The 21,086-nt window shown below is 46.7% G+C and overlaps 1 protein-coding gene across 9 annotated transcripts in view; it reads right to left on the bottom strand.

Moving 5' to 3' along the window:
* tiam1b (TIAM Rac1 associated GEF 1b) overlaps positions 1–21,086 on the bottom strand; it is a 53,603-nt gene that overhangs the window by 2,401 nt on the left and 30,116 nt on the right. For 7 of the 9 annotated variants that reach the window (XM_048264570.1, XM_048264573.1, XM_048264572.1 and 4 more), the window contains 18 exons: positions 20,988–21,062; positions 19,965–20,135; positions 19,502–19,606; positions 18,699–18,780; positions 18,275–18,361; positions 16,009–16,221; positions 15,090–15,190; positions 7,489–7,686; positions 6,436–6,504; positions 5,429–5,554; positions 5,133–5,241; positions 3,990–4,169; positions 3,469–3,587; positions 2,860–2,968; positions 1,882–1,940; positions 1,438–1,543; positions 1,128–1,215; positions 742–914 (listed from right to left, as the gene is read on the bottom strand). In XM_048264570.1, the coding sequence (XP_048120527.1) occupies positions 742–914; positions 1,128–1,215; positions 1,438–1,543; positions 1,882–1,940; positions 2,860–2,968; positions 3,469–3,587; positions 3,990–4,169; positions 5,133–5,241; positions 5,429–5,554; positions 6,436–6,504; positions 7,489–7,686; positions 15,090–15,190; positions 16,009–16,221; positions 18,275–18,361; positions 18,699–18,780; positions 19,502–19,606; positions 19,965–20,135; positions 20,988–21,062 (2,170 nt within the window). Of the gene's footprint in view, positions 1–741; positions 915–1,127; positions 1,216–1,437; positions 1,544–1,881; positions 1,941–2,859; positions 2,969–3,468; positions 3,588–3,989; positions 4,170–5,132; positions 5,242–5,428; positions 5,555–6,435; positions 6,505–7,488; positions 7,687–10,507; positions 11,405–15,089; positions 15,191–16,008; positions 16,222–18,274; positions 18,362–18,698; positions 18,781–19,501; positions 19,607–19,964; positions 20,136–20,987; positions 21,063–21,086 lie in introns of those variants that run through there. The other 2 variants (XM_048264577.1, XM_048264576.1) reach the window with 2 other exon arrangements.

The raw sequence follows: 21,086 nt of genomic DNA, 5'->3' as shown, positions 1-21,086 counted from the left end.
AAGCCAATTAGGTGCTACATTACTGGTAGACACAAAAGTATGTTGTCTGTGGATTGGTGGTTGAGCTGGCAGTTTACAAGCTGGGAGGATCAGCCAATCCATATGGAAGATCTAATTTGAGTCCTGTTCTAATTTGAATCTGTTTTAAGGCACCTAATTAGCTTGTTTAGGAAAATGTGGCAAGAAGTGAACACCTGTCAGGCACCAACAACTCCAACGCACAGTTTTCCAAAGCACAACAAACTGACTTTTCAAGCCATGTGTTGACAGAGGGTCTTCACATTTTGTACCAAAAAAATATCAACCAGGACCTGGTTATCATTGTAAATACAGTACATTCCTTGCCTGTTTATCTCCCATCACTGCAGTATTTTGCACACACTTGTGCACATAATGTGTGGATACACTTGTGTGCATACGTGTGGATATACTTGTGTGCATATGTGTGGATACACTTGTGTGCATTCGTGTGGATATACTTGTGTGCATATGTGTGGATACACTTGTGTGCATTCGTGTGGATATACTTGTGTGCATATGTGTGGATATACTTGTGTGCATATGTGTGGATATACTTGTGTGCATATGTGTGGATACACTTGTGTGCATACAGTATGTGTGATTGTTTCCCTTTTTTGTAAGTCGCTTAGGATAAAAGTGTTGGCTAAGTGCAAATGTAAATATGATTCAGTTAAGTTAAACCACCTCATAGATGAGCCTTCATATGTAGTAGGACCTTACCTGCTCTGTTCATGGCAGGACGGGCACCTTTCAGAGCACAGAGGCGCTTGCCCCCAAAGGGGACGTACTGCTGGTTAGGTGGTAGGCTCTCCGTCTTCAGGAGCTGTCTGCGCTGTTTGTCCCTGAGGATGGAGTGAACTGTCTTCAGGAAGTCCTTCTTACTCTCAGGGGAGCTGTCAGAAGGGTAGATAAAGCAGGTAGGTGAGGCATTAGGAAATCAGGAAGCAGTGCTTAGAGAGTACTAACCACCAAAACAAAACTCTGAACACACCCAACATACATCAATATGCAATGCCAATATGTAAATTCTAAATGTGATTTTGAAAAAGGAGATGTGTGTGTGTGTGTGTGTGTGTGTGTGTGTGTGTGTGTCCACCAACACTGACCTGCAGCATAGATGGAAAACTCTCTCGGGCCTCCCTTCTGATTCTGACTTGATGTGGACAATCTCACACACAGCGTTGCTCTCTCCATCTGTCACCAAAATAAAAGCACAGCAAACACATTTAACACATAACATTTCATATGATACACACATAACCTAAACAGCTTCCATCTTCCATCTAAATTCCATTCAAACAAATGTCATGCTTGATATTTTAAAACATTTTATACAGAGTTACATTTCTTACAAATGCAATGAACCACAACACAGGTCAGAGAGTCTTGAAATGCCATCTGAAAGATGCACGGTACCTGTTGTAGTCAGGGCACGGACTTGCAGGGTATCTGTTGAAATCATGTGACGGAACCGGAAGGGGTCCTTGTCCTCACTTGAGACTGAGACTCTGTGTGACCCACCCTGGAAGAAAAATACCAATATTGACTCTCTAAGTCAGATAACATTTCATAAATCTAAAAAAGAATATAAAGTTTTTATGTTTTGGTGATAGGCACACAAGGCAAGGCTGAGTTGGTGCTTTTTAATGAAGCCCTAGAGATACTGACATCACAAGCTGTGCTCATTCTGAGGCAGTGCCAAAGCACAGGAAGCAGAACAGCTCAGTGTGAAACACACAAAGGGCCAATAATCACACCGTGAATAATCACACCGCGCCGGGTGTGTGTGTGTGTGTGTATATGTGTGTGTGTGTGTGTGTGTGTGTTCTTGAAAGAGCTTTGAAAGAGAGGCACACTCACTATTTTCTTCTTCTGTTTGGAGCCGTCCTTGCAAACAAACACGACAGCGGTCTTAAACACTGCAAAAGAGAAACCAGGAGAAAGAGTGAGCTAAAAAATCACCAGACAGCCAATCAAAAACATTCTCTCCCTCTTTCAATAAGTGTGTTTGCAAAGCAGGTAAAGACTTCCAACTGGAGGATCATTACCAGAGGTTGATCAATATGGGTTTTTCTATGGCCGATGCCAATTTTTAGAAATCAGGGCAGCCAGTGGCCGATATATGATACCGATTTTTCTCGCGGATACATTTATACATTTATTTTTAAACATTTATTCTATAATAATATTATTCAGTGCACATTTCAATATAATACATTTTGTAAAAACACTAGTGACTGAGGGAATCTGGGCAAATGTTTTAAGCTGCGTGGTAGTTAATGGTAAGAATAGTGCAGGGGTCAAAACCTTCAGCACCTTCCAAAATCAGTACCGCAGCATGTTATTTGTGTGCCTGTTAATCAGCTTATAATATGATCAGGCATCGGACAATGACATCGGCCAACCGATCAATCGGTCAACCTCTAATCATCCAGCTGGGCAGTCAGAAATGTGTCCAGAATGATTTCTACAGCGTTGCAACTTCTGTGGAGTGGTGTTATAGCGTTTCATTGTCTCTTTTTCGTTGGCCACTCGAAAAACTCTCTGATTTCAGTGCATTCAGCATTAATACTCAAAGCCACAAGGACACTTTAAGAGGGGAAAGGCTGAAAAGTGCTGACAAATGCGTGCCGAGCTGGGCATTTCAAAGCACAGGCAGCCACTTCCCTCCAGCAATCTCACCGAGGAAAGTAGGCTGCAAACTTCCAGCACTAATCCAACACCCTGGCCTGGATTCCAGGACCCTGGGGGGGCTTATTCCAGAGGTGCTAAAAGGGTGTGTGTGTGTGTGTGTGTGTGTGTGTGGACATTGGTGCCTGACTGTGTGTTTTGACATACCGAATGTGGCAAGTTGAGGCTCCTTCTTCCACTTGCCCAGGGAGGCTGGGGGGTTGATCCATGTCACGCTGGTGTGGAGAAGCAGGTCCCCCATGGACAGGTCAGCAACCTGGAAGAAAGCAATTCACAAACAGGTTATCAATAGGCATGGCTGAACACAGACATATAAACTTATGCACACAAGCATATGAATGTATGTGTATACCTGTATGTGAAACGTTCATGGACACACAGTCACACACACTTCCAGATGCAAAAACATCCATGTGCACTCTCTCAGTTACACAGACAGACAGAGTGTACACACACTCACACACACACACAAACACACACACACACACACACACACACACACACACACAAAAGGAACACAAGGACATACAAAAACACAGAAAGCATATTTCCTACATTTCTTATTGAAACTGGTCTAATTACAGTGCAGGAGTCTTTTTGCTTCAATATCATTCAATGAGCCTGATCAGTTAATTACATGGTAGCTCATCGTGCAGTAGGACTCCGCAGGCTAAAAATACAAAGCCAGTGAGTCACTCTGATTTGGTAGGGTGAGGAGAGAACAGACAGGACAGAAATAAGGAAATAAAAACCTACCTCTTTTCTGTCGCCCGTCTGCTCAGCGATGAGCTGGTCGAAGACGGCCCCAAACTCCTCGTGGATCTTCTGCATCTCGTTGATGTGACTGGCTACTTTGTTCATGGCTTTGACCGCCACTGTGAGGAGGAACAGAGAGAGAGAGAGTGTACGGGTCACATGTGGTGCAGTGGGAGGAGAGCCCAGGTTGATCTCAACAAAATCAGCTATTGTCAGCGAAGGGTGCACTGATTACAGTGTGTGGAACTAATACCTTCAAATGGCTTTGATGGAAATAAATACACGATTTTAAGTCAATCACCCAGGCACACACTCTCATTAATAGTCATGAACAAATGACTATTAAAACACACACACTGTAACCATTAGCTACAATCCTTTACTCTGTAGTGCACACACACACGCACACACAGTAAACACTGGCACACACACACACACACACACATAGTAAACGCTGGCGTGCAAACACACACACATGCAGACACACACACACACACACACTCTCTCTCTCTCTCTCTTACCGTCAAGGTGGTAGTGCTCCTCGCTGTCTGGGTCAGTGAGAGAGTAGAGCTCGCGGAGCAGCAGCGGGTACTTGAGGACCCTCTGGATGGGCTTGATGAGGTACGACTCCAGCGTGGACGAGTGCTGCTGCTTGGGGTTGCGCTCGTCCAGGAACGCCTTGAAGTCTGGGTCTGTCTTAGCTGCACATACCAATAACACCGTATATTTAATATAGCATGCTTAATGCACAGTAGAGTCTTTGTGAAGTCTGGTGTTTTGGTTATATTTAGGACAAGACTGACGGAATGTGAGAGAACGAAGTAAAAAAGAAAAATCACAATCAAACTGAAACAAAAGATCAATTATCTTATCTGTCAATCAATTTAACAGAAATAAGGTCTTTGATTTTTTTGTTTATCCCTGCTAATCTGATAATTAGTTAAACTGATAAATTGATTGATGTTAAATTATAATGTATCATTCATTCATTATTGTATGTATAAATGTATGAATTCATTATTACTTCCACTAAGGAGATTATGCGTTTGTTCACTGTTTATTTCAGCTCAGGTCTTGGCTGAGAGCAAATCAACACGGACGATTTAACTCAGATTATGAGTTTGCATGACACCCCTGTCCAAATCACCCGAGGCCAAACTAACAACAATCCGTCACGCCTCAACACACCTGACACTGGCATCCAACACACACGGCATGCCATGGCATTGTTTTGCCCCACAGAGTGTGTAAAAAAAAAAAAACAACACCTGGGCTGTGCGTTCTGACAGAGCAACACACACACACACACACACACACACACACACACACACACACACAGCTGATACACTCCTCGGCTGTCAGAGAACAGATTTATACGTTTGTGTGCAGTCTGCATGTCAAGCGTCGTTTACGTCTATATGAGTGCTTTCACGCGACTAAAAGCTAGGAGGATACTCGCTCGAAAACACGTTGCGCAACAGGTGCCCTTTTGCGAAGGCTCTCACAGTGCCGGGGGCACGCGGGTTATGCGAGGGGTCGTGGTTAACGAGCGCCTGCCTGACATCTTTCAGGGAGGCTTTTACTGAGGAAGAGGAGGAGGGGGCAAGGGTGTTGGCGTCACATGGGGTGAGGAATGTCCGTTTTCTACGCGCTTATTTACTCACCTTTTACGAGGACCTTCGGGACTTTGGTGTGGCTGGCGCAGAAAGCGCTGTAGATCTTGAAGCGGTCGGCGTAGTAGAGGAAGGAGCCGCCCAGCGAGAAGAGGATTTTCTGAGAAAAAGGAGAAAAAAGAGGGGCAGAGAGAGAGAGAGAGGAGAAGAAAGTAAAGAGGAAAGGTTTAGATCATGAGAGAATTCCATCTCATCTGGGACGGTTGAACAAACACAGAACATATCCAGATGTCCACAGCGTGATGTTTTCCGCTTGTGTGGGTTGCGCCGGGGGTTTTGCGGTTTACCTTAAACTGGTCCACGCGCTCCAGCTTCTCCAGATCTGGGACCAATCGGGTACCGTCCTCCAGGGTCTTGAGGAACTCCACTTGGAACTCCACCATCTCGGGCAGGTTTCCGAAGAGCACGTCAAGCTGTGTGTGAAGGAGACAGAGATGTTTCACCACAAATCCAACAAACCCCTTTCGGGGAGGATGAATTCTTCATCCAAAATGGGCTCCGAAGAGACAAGTTAAAAAAAAAGAACAGTCTATCTGACTCCAATTTCTTTCAAGAAAATTATCACTTAATCAGTTATATAAATTGGAGAAATTACATAGGAATGCTGTTTGGAAATCAATCTTAATTATTAATGTTTTCATCACCAAGACATACACACACACACACACACACTGTGGCAAAAGAACAGTACATGGCATTACATTAAACAGAAGCCTCCTCTTGTCTGAATAATAAGCATATTGTCCAGTGTGTGCCTCCTGTGTGTGTGTGTGTGTGTGTGTATTTATTGCTGGTGTTAGTTTGATTTGTGGTGTGGGAGCCTCTCCTCTCTTCAGAACGGAGCGGACATGAAAGAGCTTTGTCAGAAGAGCCCATGGAAACATCTGCCTTTTATTACGGCCGCTACTCTCTAGCAACAGCGCTGGGCACTCAACAGCTCTTTCCTCCCACACACACACACACACACACACACACAAACACAAATATAAACAACATCCTTGACACACACACACGTATATACACCCACACTTGCACACACATACTTGCGCGCACACACACACACACATATAGATATATAGAGGGAGAGACTTTCTGCCTTGGCACCTGATGCTCTATTATGCAATACAGTTTCACAGAGAAAAGGGATAAACGCTTTTAACAATGCTGCCATTTTATTCGCCCCCCCCTCCCTTGCTCTGTCCTGGCTTTCTTCCCTTCCTCCCTCCCTCCATCCATCCCTCCCTCCTCCACCCCGGCTCAAAGGCTTAGGGAGCAAGAGTGATATTTGACATACCTCATCCTGTGTAAGGAAGGTCTCTTTCTGCAGAGGGGTTAAGTACCTCCCGATGAGACAATTAAGATCCTGAAAGATAAGAGTAGGGCAGAATGGTGTCACAGCACTGACAGTTTACACAGAGCAGAGTCAAACAACACACACACACACACACACACACACAGTGAGACAAGAATCCCATCGCCTCCACAGTGAGCCTTGGCATTAGTGCTTATTACCATGTCAGTTCCCGAGCGTTTGGGGAGAGAGCGATAAGCAAACAGGTTTGAGAGGCATCTGGTGTTTTTACGTTTCAGGCACGATGAGATATCGCTTCAACATGAAATGCTCCAGGGTGGATTTCAGTAAAAGATTCAGTGCTTACTTTGAGTACCCCCACCCCCCAAGTACAACATCAACAACAGACATCGAATATTTCGGAAAGTAGTATACGTAGCTGTGACATGCAACCCATTTCTAGTACCCACAGTTTTGAGGAACTGAAGCCTTTGAGACACTCAAAGAATAACTGTCACACAGAAGCTAGTTTTTTGGTGTCATCGCTTGCCTGTCAGCGCCAGGCCTTTTAATGATTGACCCAAAACTTGGTCCCCTACTGGCAATATGTAACAAGAGCTAAGCTCCTTCAAGAGCCTCTGTTTCTTCTGTGTGTTCATGCTCTTGTGTGCCTGTGTGTGTGTGTGTGTGTCTATGTGCTGAGGCTCATCTGGGGCCTCAAGCAGCAGCAGCAGCAGCTAACCCAGTTCCGGCTGATTCATGGGGTAGCTGAATAAGGTTGGACATCCCAATAGCACAATAGCATATACTTAAACAACACACACACACACACACACACACAATTTGCCTAATGCAGACACACACACACACACTTTGCCTTAACAGTCTTCTCAGGCAGTCAATCAGGCTCAGAGCATAAAAACAACAACAACAGCAGCAGCAACAACAACAGGGGACAGCTAATAGCACAACACTACTAGGGGACAGACACAGACACCAGAAGACCACAGCATGGACAAACAGGCTCACAGACAGGCAGAGCGGTAGAGTACTGACTTTGACGTAAGTGCGCTCCGTCTCCACCAGCTCGCAGATGACCTTCCGCAGCTTGTCGGCGTCGGAGAGCTGGCGGGCCGTGGCGCTGGCACCGGGCGGCGGGCACGACGAGTCCGGGCTGGGCGAGGAGGAGGTGGCACATTCGGATGGGTTCATGTCATGGAGACTGCGGCAGAAGGCAGCAACCTGCTCCGTGCTCTGCAAATGATGAAGGGAGAGAGACAAAGATGAGGGAGAGAGATCAGGAGAGAAAGCATGAAAGCAAGGAAGATGACGGGATAGAAGGGAACAGAGAGATGGGGAGAGAGAACGAGAGAGAGAAAGAGTTGTCGGTGCGAGTTCGTCATCACTCTTTCATGCCAGCAGATGCGACAAGAGGAGAGGAGAGAGAAGAGAGGCGCAGAAACAAGAGAAGAGGAGTGAGATTAATTAGGACAGTGGCATCTGCTCAGAGGAGTCGGACCTCCCTGTCAGCGGAAAAACTGGAGGTGACTTACTGTATCGCGGCACCCCAACACCCGCTCCCTCGCTCTCCTCTGTTCTGTTCTGTTCTCACTCTCCTCTCCTCTGCGTCTGCTTGATGGGGATTAATAAGCCAAGCTGCTAATGACAGAGCTCCTCTGGCATCGGGACGGGGAGCGCTCTGAGGGAGTTCTCAGCCAAAACCATTTGCACTCATTTCTTCTATTCTGAGCTTCTGACAAATCACTCACTCTCTCTCTCTTTCTCGCTCTCTCTCTCCCTCTCTTTTGCTCTCTCTTGTCAGTCTCGTTATCTCCTTTCCTCCCTCCCTCCCTTCTTCCACTGCCGTGTGTTTTACTCAACTCTGTCAGCTGGGAGGTATATTGATCTGTCCGTCCTTCTTCTCGCCCAGTTCCAAATCAAAACATGAGTACCTGTCCATACCAAAGGGTTGCCTTGGAAACAGAGCGGAAGCAATGGATAGATCTGTGGCTGATTTCTGAGCATCAGCTGTCAGAACAGTATACTGCCTGACCAGAGGGGTGTGGGGAGGTGAGGAGGTGGTGGTGGTGGGTAGGGGGTTTGCTTTGAAGCCAACTTTGCCTGGTGTTGTGATGGTTCACCCGGAAACAGGCTGTGGGCCAGTTCCTGAAAGATGCTTTCCAGTTCTTTGGGAAGCTCAGACTTTGCCCCCCTGCAGTTAGAAACAGTTAAAGACTTCAGTAGTCAGACTCATGTCCCACAACATTAAAAGGTAGTAAACAATGACTAAGTTCTGATGTATCCTGCAGTTCAGTAAACAAGGAGGAGAAATATCAGATTGTGCATATGACGTGAACACTATTAAATGTGTTGAGGCAATATGCTAACAGCGAAAATGCTAGTTTTTAAAACTGTCATGATTGACTGGTTTATTTAGCAAACCACCATACCGGAATCACCTTACTGAATATATGACAAACACCAAGTGTGTCCAATCAGTGGATTCAGCAGTCTTCAAAAAGATGATAAAAAAAGTCACATTTCTCCAGCAATCCTTCCCCACAGAAACTTCAAAATCAAAGCGAGAAGCAGCCATCTCTTTGCTCTCGCTCTGTCCTTCGTCACTGCTTTCTCTAACGCCCTGAGCAAAGTCAGAGACAAAGTCTTAGGGAAGAGGGAGAGCGAGAAAGCGAGGGAGAGAGAGAGGGAAAAAGGAGGGATCACATAAAGACGGACTCAGATCAAGGTAACAGTATCCATCCTACACAAACAGCCTATAAATAGATCACAGAGCTAGCCTGCCTGCCTGCCTGTCTGTTTTTCTTTCTTAGCCGAGGAGTCAGATTGAAATGCCCAATTTCACTCTACAAAAACACAGGCAGCAGCTGCAGTGATAACAACGAAGGAAGAAGAAAAAGTCTGAAACCGCTTGAATGGCTGCCAGCCCACTTCATCATATTAAAAGTGAAAAAGCCTTTAGCCCCGACTTTTTCGACTAAGTAATGAACAATACACTAACGGGCACCTTCCCGTTTGCATTCATCTCGGGTTCAAAGAACATGTTGTTCGTCCAAGGCCTTGTTCTTCATTATGAAAAAAACATCCATGAAGAGTTTTACAGGAAGTGAAAACAATAGATTTCTGTTGACACCAGTAATAATGCTGCAGAATGCAGTGCAACTTGTCAAAGTAGCTGACAGTCAGCACTGTAGAGAATGGTTTATCTGAAACGTTCCTAACAAGGACACTGAATGCATTGAAAACATTGTTGCTCTCTGTGGACATCAGCCGCACACAGTGACAAAAACAAAGATCCGATTTGGAAGACGGTGATAAGACTGATATGCCAGCGCCTAGGGGAGGAGCGGGGGACACTTGATTTCCACCAGTTACACAATCAATCGCCCAAAAGCATAAAGAATGAATATAGATTCATGAGTCTGTTGCTTGCACACACACAAACACACACACACACACACATACAAACATACACACACATACACACACACACAAACAAATAAATTGAAATACTCACACACGCAGAGACACTCAGGCAAGCACTTGCACACACATCTACATACAAATATATATGCATCTGCATGCATATATGCGCACGCACAAACATGAAACACACACATTTTGTAACACTGTATCACACCTCACACACTGAATTCCTGGCAGAATATGTGAGGCGAGAGTGATTCCATGCTTCTGTTTGCAGCAGACTATATATTTGCAGAGACATTGATCTCAGTTGACCTGATGGTGTAACAAACACATGACTGACAGATAAGGTTCGCTGACCAGTGTGCTGCAAGTAGTGCTATGCCTTACTGTAGCCTAGCATCACAAACACAAACATAAACATAAACACACACACACACACACACACACATCTAGCATCGCAAACACAACAACACACACTAAAGCAGTACAACTTGGACCACTGACAGAGACAACAAAAACAAAGCGAAACGAGATTCAAGGCTAAACAGTTCAGCACGCGAGAAAAGGAGGGACAGTAAGAAACAGAGAGAGAGAGAGAGAGAGAGAGAAAGAGAGAGAGAGCGCTCACCAAGTGCAGCATGTCATAGATGGACTCAGATGAGCGCTTGCTGTGCCTGCTTCTCTTCAGGACGGACATGGCTGACTAACTACAGGTACGTACGGACGGAAGAAGACTGAAGAGTGTGCGTGTGTGTGTGTGTGTGTGTGTGTGCGTGTGTGTGTGTGTGTGTGTGTGTGTGTGTGTGAAAGAGAGTGAGGGAGAGAGTGAGAGAGAGTAGAGGAAGACAGAAAAGGAAGAATAGGACAGGATTCAAAAGATAAAGAGGAAGAAGAATCAACAGAGATTGATGTGGCGGCGTGAGAAAGAGAGAGAGAGAATGAGAGAGAGAGAAAAATAAATAAAGAGAAGCTGCCGTCTGCGTTGAGCGCCGTCTCCACTTTGTGTCACGGAGGAAGGAAGGCAAAAGGAAAACAAAAAAAGGAAATCAAGCAGCCAGCAGTCGTGACAAGGTACAGCAGCCAGCAGAAGTGGCTAAGCCTCTCGGTTTCTCTCTCTTTCTCTCCCACTCTGTCTCTCTCTCTCTCTCTCTCTCTCTCTCTCTTCGCCCACAACCACTTCCAAACCATCCAACTCCCCTCCTTCGTCTTCAGATGGGCTGAGAAGCTATCGCTATCGCTCTCTCCCTCCCTTGCTGCCTCTCTCCTTCCCTCCCTCTCTCCCTCTCTCCTCTCACTGGCTGAGGGGTGGCTAGGTCCCGAGAAGAGAGCGTGGGGGTGGCACACAGTCCAGCAGCGACTGTAAACAAGGCATGAGAGAGAGAGAGAGAGTGATGGAGAGAGGGAGAGGGATGGAGAGAGAAAGAGAAGGAGATAATGACAGGCAGGGACCACAAACACACAAAAGGGATGAGGAGGCAAGGGATGATGAAAGTGGAAGAGAGCGAAAGCAGAGGGAAACAGGGTGCGGAAGGAGGGAGAGGAAAGAGCATAGTACAAGAGAAATAGAGAGAGAGAGAGGGGGGGCAGGGATGGAGTCTCTGCTTTCCTCTTTCTCCTCTCCTCAACTCTCCAGTGCTGCTGCTGTGTGCCAGTGGCCGGGGTGAGGCACTCTGCAGTGGAATATCAATGCAGCCTTTGGAGGAGAGAGGAGGAGGGAGGAGGAGGGAGGAGGAGGAAAAGAAAGAAAGAAAGAGGGAAGAGGAGCAAAGAGAGAGAGGGAGGGAAGAGAAGAGGAGAGAGAGAAAGCGAGAGGGAGGGGAGAGAAGAGAGAGAGGGGAGAGGAGAGAGAGAGGGAGGGAAGAGAAGAGGAGAGAGAAGGAGCAAGAGGGAGGGGAGAGAAGAGAGAGAGAGGGAAGAGGAAAGAGAGAGGGAGGGAAGAGGAGAGAGAAGGAGCAAGAGGGAGGGGAGGGAAGAGAAGAAGTGTGAGAGGCTGCAGTAGAGGTGTGGTGGGGAGGGCTTGTGGAGTGAAGTGGGTCTGCAGAGTGCGCTGTAAGCCCATGCCAAGAAAAAAAGCAATAACCTCAAAACAGAGAACTTGGGACACGAGACTGGCATAAACAACAGCTGGGCAGCGCATCGGACGCAAAGCCACCGCTTCCTGCTTTTTATGCTGCTCTCCAAAACACTCCCCCCTTACCCAACCTCACAGCCCGTTGTCTCCCACAAACCCTTCCCAGGGCATTTGAAGTGTGATCACATGCTTCAGGCGAGCTTTCCCGAGCAGGTTGCTCATGCTGTCAAAATCTCCTTCCGTGCTACTGCTCAATACCGCGCAAACGTGGGCTCATCTGGAGTGTGTGTGTGTGTGTGTGTGTGTGTGAGGGGATTCAGACCGGCGTCTGCCGGACGGGAAGCCTCCAACTGTGGGAGCGAGGCCGTAAGCTTTGAGTTGACCGCTTTGAGCTGGAGGAATGCGTCCTCCAGACTGCCTGGGTTCTGTCCAGCATCCATCATGCCACTAAGTGCCCTTGACAGCGAGGTTGTAAGGGTCATGCGTGGTTTGGACACTAAGCACACTGTGTGAAGTATGCATGGTGTGCATAGGAGGAGCACTTGCAGAGGGATCCCAGCAACTGACCAAGTGAGATTCACCGCGCTGTCGTTTCCCCATTCAATGAAAACACAGACTTACACTAACTAAATTTAGCTGCTAAGGCTAGATTAAATCCTGCTGACAAGCCCTTTCCTGTTTTCTCACAAGTTCTGATGTAAGTCTAATATTCCTTTTCAATAGTTCTTTCTGCAAAGATAGCAAATATTCCCAAGCCAGCCACAAAGGCATTCAAAGAGTGCTCTAAATCTTATTCTGATTCCACAAGTTGAGGTCACATTTACATGGATAAGTTGAGAGGACACACACACACGCGCACACACACACACACAGTATGTCAAAACAAAAAAACAAATGAAGTACTTCCCATCACCAGTAGACCCATTTTGATTTGCAGCATTTTTTCTGGCATGATGGCATTCAGGGATTACAGCCTTCCTAAAAAAGCCATAACCGCACACACACACACGCACGCACACACACACACACACACACACACACACACACACACATACACACACACACACAGGGGGAGAGAGCTGACAGGACAGCTTTGAAGGCGTAATAAGCTCTTCACTGACTTCTCACTCACCAGTTTATTAGTGCATTTGTCTGGTCCAACATGCGCATTACTCACTTCTTACGCAATCCACCGAGCCGCCCGACAGTGGCTCAGCTCTGGCTCCCCTCTGGCCCTGATCCGTGCTGGAACACCTGACTCTAGTCAGCAACTTTTCAGGAAAACTACATGTCGCTGGCTTAACTCCTGTCAGTGCATAGGTGCACATGGAGACAATGGAATGAGGAAATCTCTGACAACCATAATCTCCAGCAACGGCACCAGCCTTTGGTGTTCAGCGAGGGCTTTCTACGAGCATTCATGAGACAGATCCAGGCCAGGTCTGGCCCAAAACCCCTAAGCAGGGGTTGATGTGTTTCTGTCAAAAGACTACATGTTGGCTTGTAACACGGCACCTTTTCTGAAGTTTTGAACAGGGGGTCATCTAAAGCCTAGTGTCCAAAAAACTTTCTCAGGCAGCACATGGAGTAGCTGTCATGTTTGCTAAGCCTGTAAAACGATCTCTCTCCAAGAGCCTACAGCGGTGACAAAACAACACATTTCCAAAATAAACATGTCGCAAACACTTCGGCTGCTTAAAATGGAGCAGTACACAGCTGAGGGTGAAATATTTTTGTCTTGTCCTGTAAAGAAGCCAAATTCAGTCTTTTCTCTCCTCCACCTTAGCTGTGCTTTTATTTAATGTGTGTAGGGCGCTACGGAGCTGGGGCAAGCCTCCCACCCCAGGCCTGATTGGGAATTCTACAGGAGACTCTGGCTGCTCTCCATGTCTCTGACACAACCTGACACAAAAGGCAGAGACAGCAGGTCTGTGGATGAAAGCGAGGGCGTAGTGTATGCTAGTAATCATTCCTCTCCTACCCCCAACCCCTACCCACCCTGCCTCACCCCAGGAAGGTCCCGTCTGCCCAACGTCGGGCCCCCAGACCCGGGGTTGACGGACTGCCAGTGGCTGGGAGGAGCGGCCTTCGCCAGCTGTAATCTCGTTACAGCTCGCACATTGGTCCTCCAAGGGCCTTGTCATAGACGGAGAGGAGAGATCTGTCATCCCCCATATTATCTGCAAACCACCAAATATGCCATCTTACTATCTCTAAACCCTGTGGTTCTCAATCGCAACTTCAGTTCAGACGTACATGTATTAGAGTCTACTTTTCTTTAGATATTTAAATTTGCCTAAGCTTTTCCACACATTTGGCTTTCTGTGTGATGTTTTATGATCTGTTGAAACCTCACACCTCAAGTGTGGATTTAATAGAATGCATTTACTGAAGAAAAAAACAAAACACAATTGCTAGACTCTTTTCAATGCAGATGCTGTACATATTTCATTAGTCGTCTCTGGGTGGTTCTGAATGTTGCTTTAGTGTCCGTTGGGGTCAGAGCACATCTCCCATCTCCCAAACGATCTTAATTGCCACGCATTATCAACCAATTAGCAGACAGGCTTAATCAAAAGGGGGGGCAAGTGTTCACTATTTCTGCTGACAGCTTCAAACTCAGTAATTACCCTGCTCTCTTCTTCCCCTTCCTCGGTTTCCATATTAAGCACACAGAGACAGATGCACGGCGAAGATTTCAAAGAGTCGCTTTCGCAACATGTGCCCTTGGTCTCAGGCACCTGCCAACGCCTGAGTCTGCTGAGCGTCTCAGTCTCAGTCTCAGGAGATGAGACGGAGCGAGCGAGGTGCACTGTGCTCCGAGATGCCCGGAAAGAGAGAGTGTAAACATGAGACGCTCCACTCGGCGGTGCCAATTGCCAACATGCGCCTGGCAGATGGCGCAGTACCGGGTGGGCAGAGCAGAGGGTGGCGAAGGGAAGGCGGGGGTGAGGCGGCGCTGGTGGCACCCAAGACCCTGAGAGAAACCCGCGACCTGGAATCAGTCCAAGCTTGGGACTCGGATTCGTTCATTCCAAACACCGCCGTGGGTAGTCCCAGGCAATACAATTTCGTGGCATGTGTGGTTTTATATTCTCTTTTTCTTTTGTCAAGGCAAATGTGCCTTGGAATTCCGTACCTTTCCAAAGTCGTCGGATTCGCTGAAGATCTCGGAGTCGTCATCCAGGCTGTCTCCGGAGGTCTCCAGAATAAGGCCGACTCCATCGTCAAGGATTTCCTCTGTGAGAGGAGAACAAAAAGAAACGAGTGAGAAAATATTGAGCCATGATTCTTTAAATCCCTCTTCAAATAGCCCAGAAGACCCCGTAAACCAGGGCTATCAACTCAACTCTGCAACAGTGTTCCAAGCTGCTTTTAACATATAAATCAATTTACCCAATATTAAAACAAGGGGTCAATTTACTGATGTAGGAGTGATATAAAATGTTTTGGAAGGCATATCCAACTCAATTCAGCAGAGATGGCAGATAACAAACACTCTCTTAAACCTATAATTTAGAATATAATCTAAATGGCTACAGGATGTCTGGGCAGAGCTTGTCAAGTGGGAGAGCTTTCGCTCAGATTTACATCTGTCTTCCAACCACAAAATTGATGGTTATTATGATAATCAACCAATATGACATGCTGTGTCAAATGTAGGGATCTGTAGATTTAGATGTTAAAGAGAGAGATCCCACACAGACTCACTGTGACAACAGTTGCAGCTCTCAGAAAGTGTCCTCAGATACCAGCCCCAAACAATTTATTCCACATATTCCACTCTTCTATTTTGCTTTAAAAAACAATGTCTCTTTGGCATGGCATCACAATTTATCACCATACGATATTCTCATCTTTATCCACACCATGAGAAGCTCTTCTCCCTTCTTCATGAGAAATCCTAATCAGTAGACATCCTCATCACTTCAAACACTGTTAGCCAGTAAAATAACCTTTTTGTGTGGTGTCACACAGTCTCAGTGAGCAGCCTTTTTTTCTATGCACCCCTTAGACCAGCCCCCTCTCTCTCTCTCTCCCCATGGCAGCCCACTCACCCTGGCTCTGGGAGAAGATGTCGGTGCAGAGCTCGTCGGCGGCGTCCGAGCGGCGTGGCGGCAGGTAGCAGAGCTGCCGGCGCTCCACGGGTGGCAGAGCGCTGACAGTCAGGGCCAGTGAGGCCTGCGAGAAGGCCACCTTCATGTCGGCGAAGGTCAGGCTGCTAGAGGGCTTCCCGTTCAGCTGCAGGATCTCATCTCCCGCGTTCAGACCTGCAGCAGCAGAGGACCAGGGGAAAATATATATGAAGACCTGTCATAGGTCAAGGTCATACGCAGCACAAAGCATAGCAAGCATAGTCTAACAAGCATTATTTATAAATAAACACTCTTTCAGCAAGTAGTTATGTTTCAACAGACCAGAACAATCTTGACAATGAGTGTATGAGTCGTTTTACGCCACAGTTTTTGAGGACAAACAGCCCTATAAAGAGATGCAGAACTGACAAGAAAAAAAAACACTTACTCGAAGGCATCCCTTTAGTTTCCTTTCAAGGTCTAAATAAAATGTGGTAATAATGCAAAGTGTGCACTTTGTGAGCTGTCACAACCTGCTAGCACAGCCCTCAATAAAACCACCTCTGCGACCTCTGGGATGTTGTGACTGCGATAAACCAGTCCTGTCCTAAGAAATAACACTTACTGATATGGAAATCAATATAACACTGCTTTGCAGCTTAGGTGCAACATTAAACTCTTACAGTTACACTAAACTTTTCAATGCATGGTGAAACTATACTCGACTAGTTGCTATGTCAATTGTAATCCATTAAAACAGGACAGCAGGTTATGTGTACATTTGCAAAGCAAATGAAGGCATTTTGAAGGTCAAATGGAGGTGAAATGTGTCAGAGGAGTGACAGGAGAGGAAGGGAAGCCGGCAGTGCTTGACTGGAAATGGAATAGCAGCTGATTAATTTCTCTCTTTTTGTTCTTCCTCTTTCTTGGCCTCTCTCTTTCTCCCTATCTCTCTTTTTCTTATTAATCTTTCATCAAACCCACTATTCCCCCTTCGCTTCGGGGGGCGATCGTCAAATCTTTCTCATCAGTCAGAATGGCAGAGAGGTCTGTGCATCAATTCTAACCCAATTAGAACGCCGTCAGACACCAAAGCAAAAGCATCACCAGGAACGTAACCTTGCTCTGAACCGTCCCCCCCCCCCACACACACACACACATGCCACTGAAGTAGCCCGCCTTCTGCCACGCTACCACTCACATCAAAGCAGAACCCACACAGGCAGCTCTGTCACATCCACTGTATAGTAACATATAGGTCGTATGCGCCAATGCCCATGGGCACCTTCGTCCACCCTGTGTCCCTTTGACAGATGGGACTGACCCATTTCTTCGAGCACCTCTGTGAAATGTCAAGCATGCTGATGATGGCATCCTTCTTGCTTGGCGGCCAACCGTACTGCCAAGCGTCGGCGCACATCAAATTTGCGGATTTGGAAGCTCTGCCGATATGAGACAGACAGATAGCGGCAAAGCCGACGGCTCGCCTTGCATGCACGACGAGCGCATCGGGAGAGCGCGTCCGACAGCGCTAGGCCCAGCCCAGCAAATGGCCGGCCTGCACAGCCGCATCAGTGGCATTAGACCGTTAAAGCAGACCACTCGCCGGGCCACTCCAGCATCATCACAGCATCACACGCTGCCTGGATGGCGGAACACTGGCTTCTCCTGAGGTGTCTCCCTCTCTCCTCAGCCTCTCTCTCTCCCTCTCTCCCTCCCTCTCTCTGTTTCTTTTTGTCTCTCCTTCCGCGGCTCCAGCCTCCACAGTTCAGCATTAGTCACTGCGCCTTTCTAATTCCAGACTCCGGGAAGGCGCTGCAGGGGCGCGGAGCTCCGCTCGGCTCAACTCGGCTCAGCTGTTGCGTAACACGGAGCCGGGAAGGCGGGCGGGCAGGCAGCAGGCAGCCGCACGGCTAACAGGGGGTTGCCGCCTAATAGATAGAGAGCCTGGTAGTGACTACTGCTGCACTTTACAATTAGATACAACAGATAGAAGAGGGAAATAGAGAGAAAGAGAGAGAGAGAGAGAGAGAGAGATGGAGGGAGACTGTAAAAGGCTAATGAAGAATGAAGTAAAGGCCTTATACTGCATACGCTTGTCCACACAGAGAGGGGAATGAAGAGGATGAGAGAGAGAGAGAGAGAGAGAGGGAGAGAGAGAGAGGGGGAGAGAGAGAGAAAGAGAGCAAGAGAAGAGTGAGTGTTCATTCAAAGGAGGCTAATTAGACAGAAGGGAGAGGTAATAAACCTTTGGCGAATGCTAATCCTCCCGCCCTCACATCAGTGATATAGAGCTGCTGTACGCCATCCTCCTCCACCACAGAGATCGAGAAACCTGGAGAGAGAGAGAGACAGAGAGGGAGAAAGAGAGAGAGAGAGATATATGGAAGTGAAATGTGAAAGTATAGGGGGCAGAGGTTAGTAATTGGGGTTGAGGAAATGGAGGGATAGAGAGAATGATAAGGGAAGACAGGAGCAGTGAAAAAAAAGAGTATTATCATTATTAGAAATTGTACTATATTCTTCATTGAGAAGACCAAACGCATGATATTTATCCACATATACTGTGAATACTTGCATAATATATAAATATTTGAATTTGATGTTTTATGATAATCAAAAGGAATGTAGTGAAATAGAAATACAAAGTCATATATTAATGTGGATCTCACCATAGCCAATCATGCAGGACTCGTCACGGTCAAACTGCACAACCTTCTTGATTTTAGAGCAAAGCTCAATCTCTTTGTAGAGCTGTGGATAGATATAGGAAAGCATTCAATGCTAATTCATTCACGCTGCAACCAGAAAGTAAGACTAATTTATATTCTAGCGAGGGGGCTTCTGACAGTCTGAACCAAGCCTTTGATTTCTTTGCATTTAAAACATGCAAACTGCTTAGATAAACAGAGTCTCTGAGCCAGAAAGAACAGAATGTTTTGGGTCCGCAGTCTGCAACGCAGCAAGGAGAAGCCTGAGCTACTGGAGCAAGCATTAAAGCTATAAAGCAATAAACGGCAAATAGCTCCAGTTGAACTACCACAGTCTGCTTTATTTTACTAATTAAAACAGCACAAGATGAGCCCTAAAGAGACCATATGGAACTAACTGGGTTTAAAAAAAAAAAAAAAACTGGTTAACAGTCAGCTCACAGATCAGTTAATAGGCCGTGTAAATGGCTCGTAAAGCAGACTGAAAGACTGCTTAGTCACAGCACCGGAGGTTAAAACGTGTCTTCAGAACGAGACTTGCGCCTTCGCTCTTAAGAGATGTAAGTGATGTAAGCGACCAAACGTGTTGGCAAGACGCTCGTTAGCCCAGAATAAAGAGGAGAGAGCTCTGGGCGTGTGAAAACGCCGCTCGCAGCTCAAAGCTGACAGTTAAAAATTGGGTTAAGGAGCTCGGCAGGGGGGAAGGGAAGCATCTGAGAGCTCAGTCCGGACGGTTTTCCCAAATAACACGGCCGCCCACTTACCAGGTCGTACACGTCCTCCTCGGGCTTGGGGATGTAGAACTGCACTTGGTTCTCGATTAAAAACTTCAGACGCAGATAATGCTTGGTGGCATCCAGCTGGTGGGCCTGTGGTGATGAGAGAAAGAGATGTAGTGGGAAAGTTCTAGGAGTTTTATCATCCGAACTTCCATCGAACCAGTGGGATATGAATTAAGAATTACAACATTTCAAAAACATGCAATCATAGTCATAGCGGCATATCATATGTCAATTTCTAAGATTAAGAGGGGGGAAGCATGCATTTTAAAGTTCTCTGATCCTCAAAGTAGCCTAATGTGAAACTTTTAAACTCTTCCCTTGCTTACAGCAAGTAGTCAGCTTTTAATTTCCATTTCATGTTAGCTTAAAGCAAACCGTGTTTAAACAGCCTGCTATAACGTTCGGGCAGTTCTGGTAGCTGGCTTCAGCTTGCTGGTCGTATTACCTTGCAGATGGACTCGAGGGCATCCAGTGCGGATTCGCCCGGCTGGATGATGGCTAACACCGGCTGGTCATTTGGCAGGCAGACCCAGGAGGGCGTGAGGTGGTCCGAAGCCCAGATGTCATGCTCCGTGTTGTGCCGGGGAAGGCTCTTCACGGGAGCCTCGTCATCCTTCTGCGGGGTAAAAAGAGATGAGAGAAAAGAGATTCATCAGATTAGACTTCAGTCTATTTCATCATGTCTTTAGTTCTGACTTTTATATTTCATGATAGAATAATGTGTAAATTAATGTGTAATGCACTCTTTAGATTATGATCTAGTATCTATACCTTTAGTGCTTTCAAATTCCTGAATGGCCAATCCTGAAACTACCTTATGCCTTCTGGTCTATTTAATGGGTTGGGAAACTCAACCGGCGTATATGGCTCTTTTTTTTTAACTCTCTGACATTTTATTGCCACAAAGGAAACTATAATTTGCAAAATATGCCCAATAAATGCCATGACATTTATAGCCAGCCTCTGGGTAGCCTATGGGGCAATGGGACACAGCGGTGGGATTTCTGTAGCCTTTTTCTTGGGTTTCATGTTACAAGAATATTTCTCTCCCTTTTCTAATCAAGAGGCTGCACGGTGGTGAAGTTATTCATGATGATTTGTCATGCATGTTACAACTGAGAACAATAACTATTCCAAAATGGCGACGCGCCTATGTGGGCCATTCAATCTATCCTCATCACTAAGCTAACCACAACAGCAGTTAAGTCTGAAATAGATCTGTCTCTGGTCTGGCACGGAGGGAACCAGAGCCACACCAGATCAGGGCCAGACTTGGATCACTTTTAGGGGAAAACCACTTCCTGGATGCCAACAAAACCCCAGTTCCATTCATCCAGAGCTCGGGCGTCTGCCCCTTGTTCAGAGCAGCTATTTCTGCTGCTGGAGCCGACTCTGCCCTGCTCCGGTGATGGATGCCTGGATGACTGTTTTACGGGCGAAGCAGGGTGATTGATCGCCTCCCACTTACCGCGGCCTCCTGCACTGCGTCCTCAAACATGCCGTCCAGAGGCTTCTTGGCTGGCTCGTCTCCATCCGCAAACACCTGCCAAAGGGAAGAGAGATAAAT

The sequence above is a fragment of the Alosa alosa genome, chromosome 15, assembly GCF_017589495.1.
Source record: "Alosa alosa isolate M-15738 ecotype Scorff River chromosome 15, AALO_Geno_1.1, whole genome shotgun sequence".
In the NCBI taxonomy this organism is placed as follows: domain Eukaryota; kingdom Metazoa; phylum Chordata; class Actinopteri; order Clupeiformes; family Clupeidae; genus Alosa; species Alosa alosa.
This window is presented reverse-complemented; position numbering and strand designations above follow the sequence as displayed.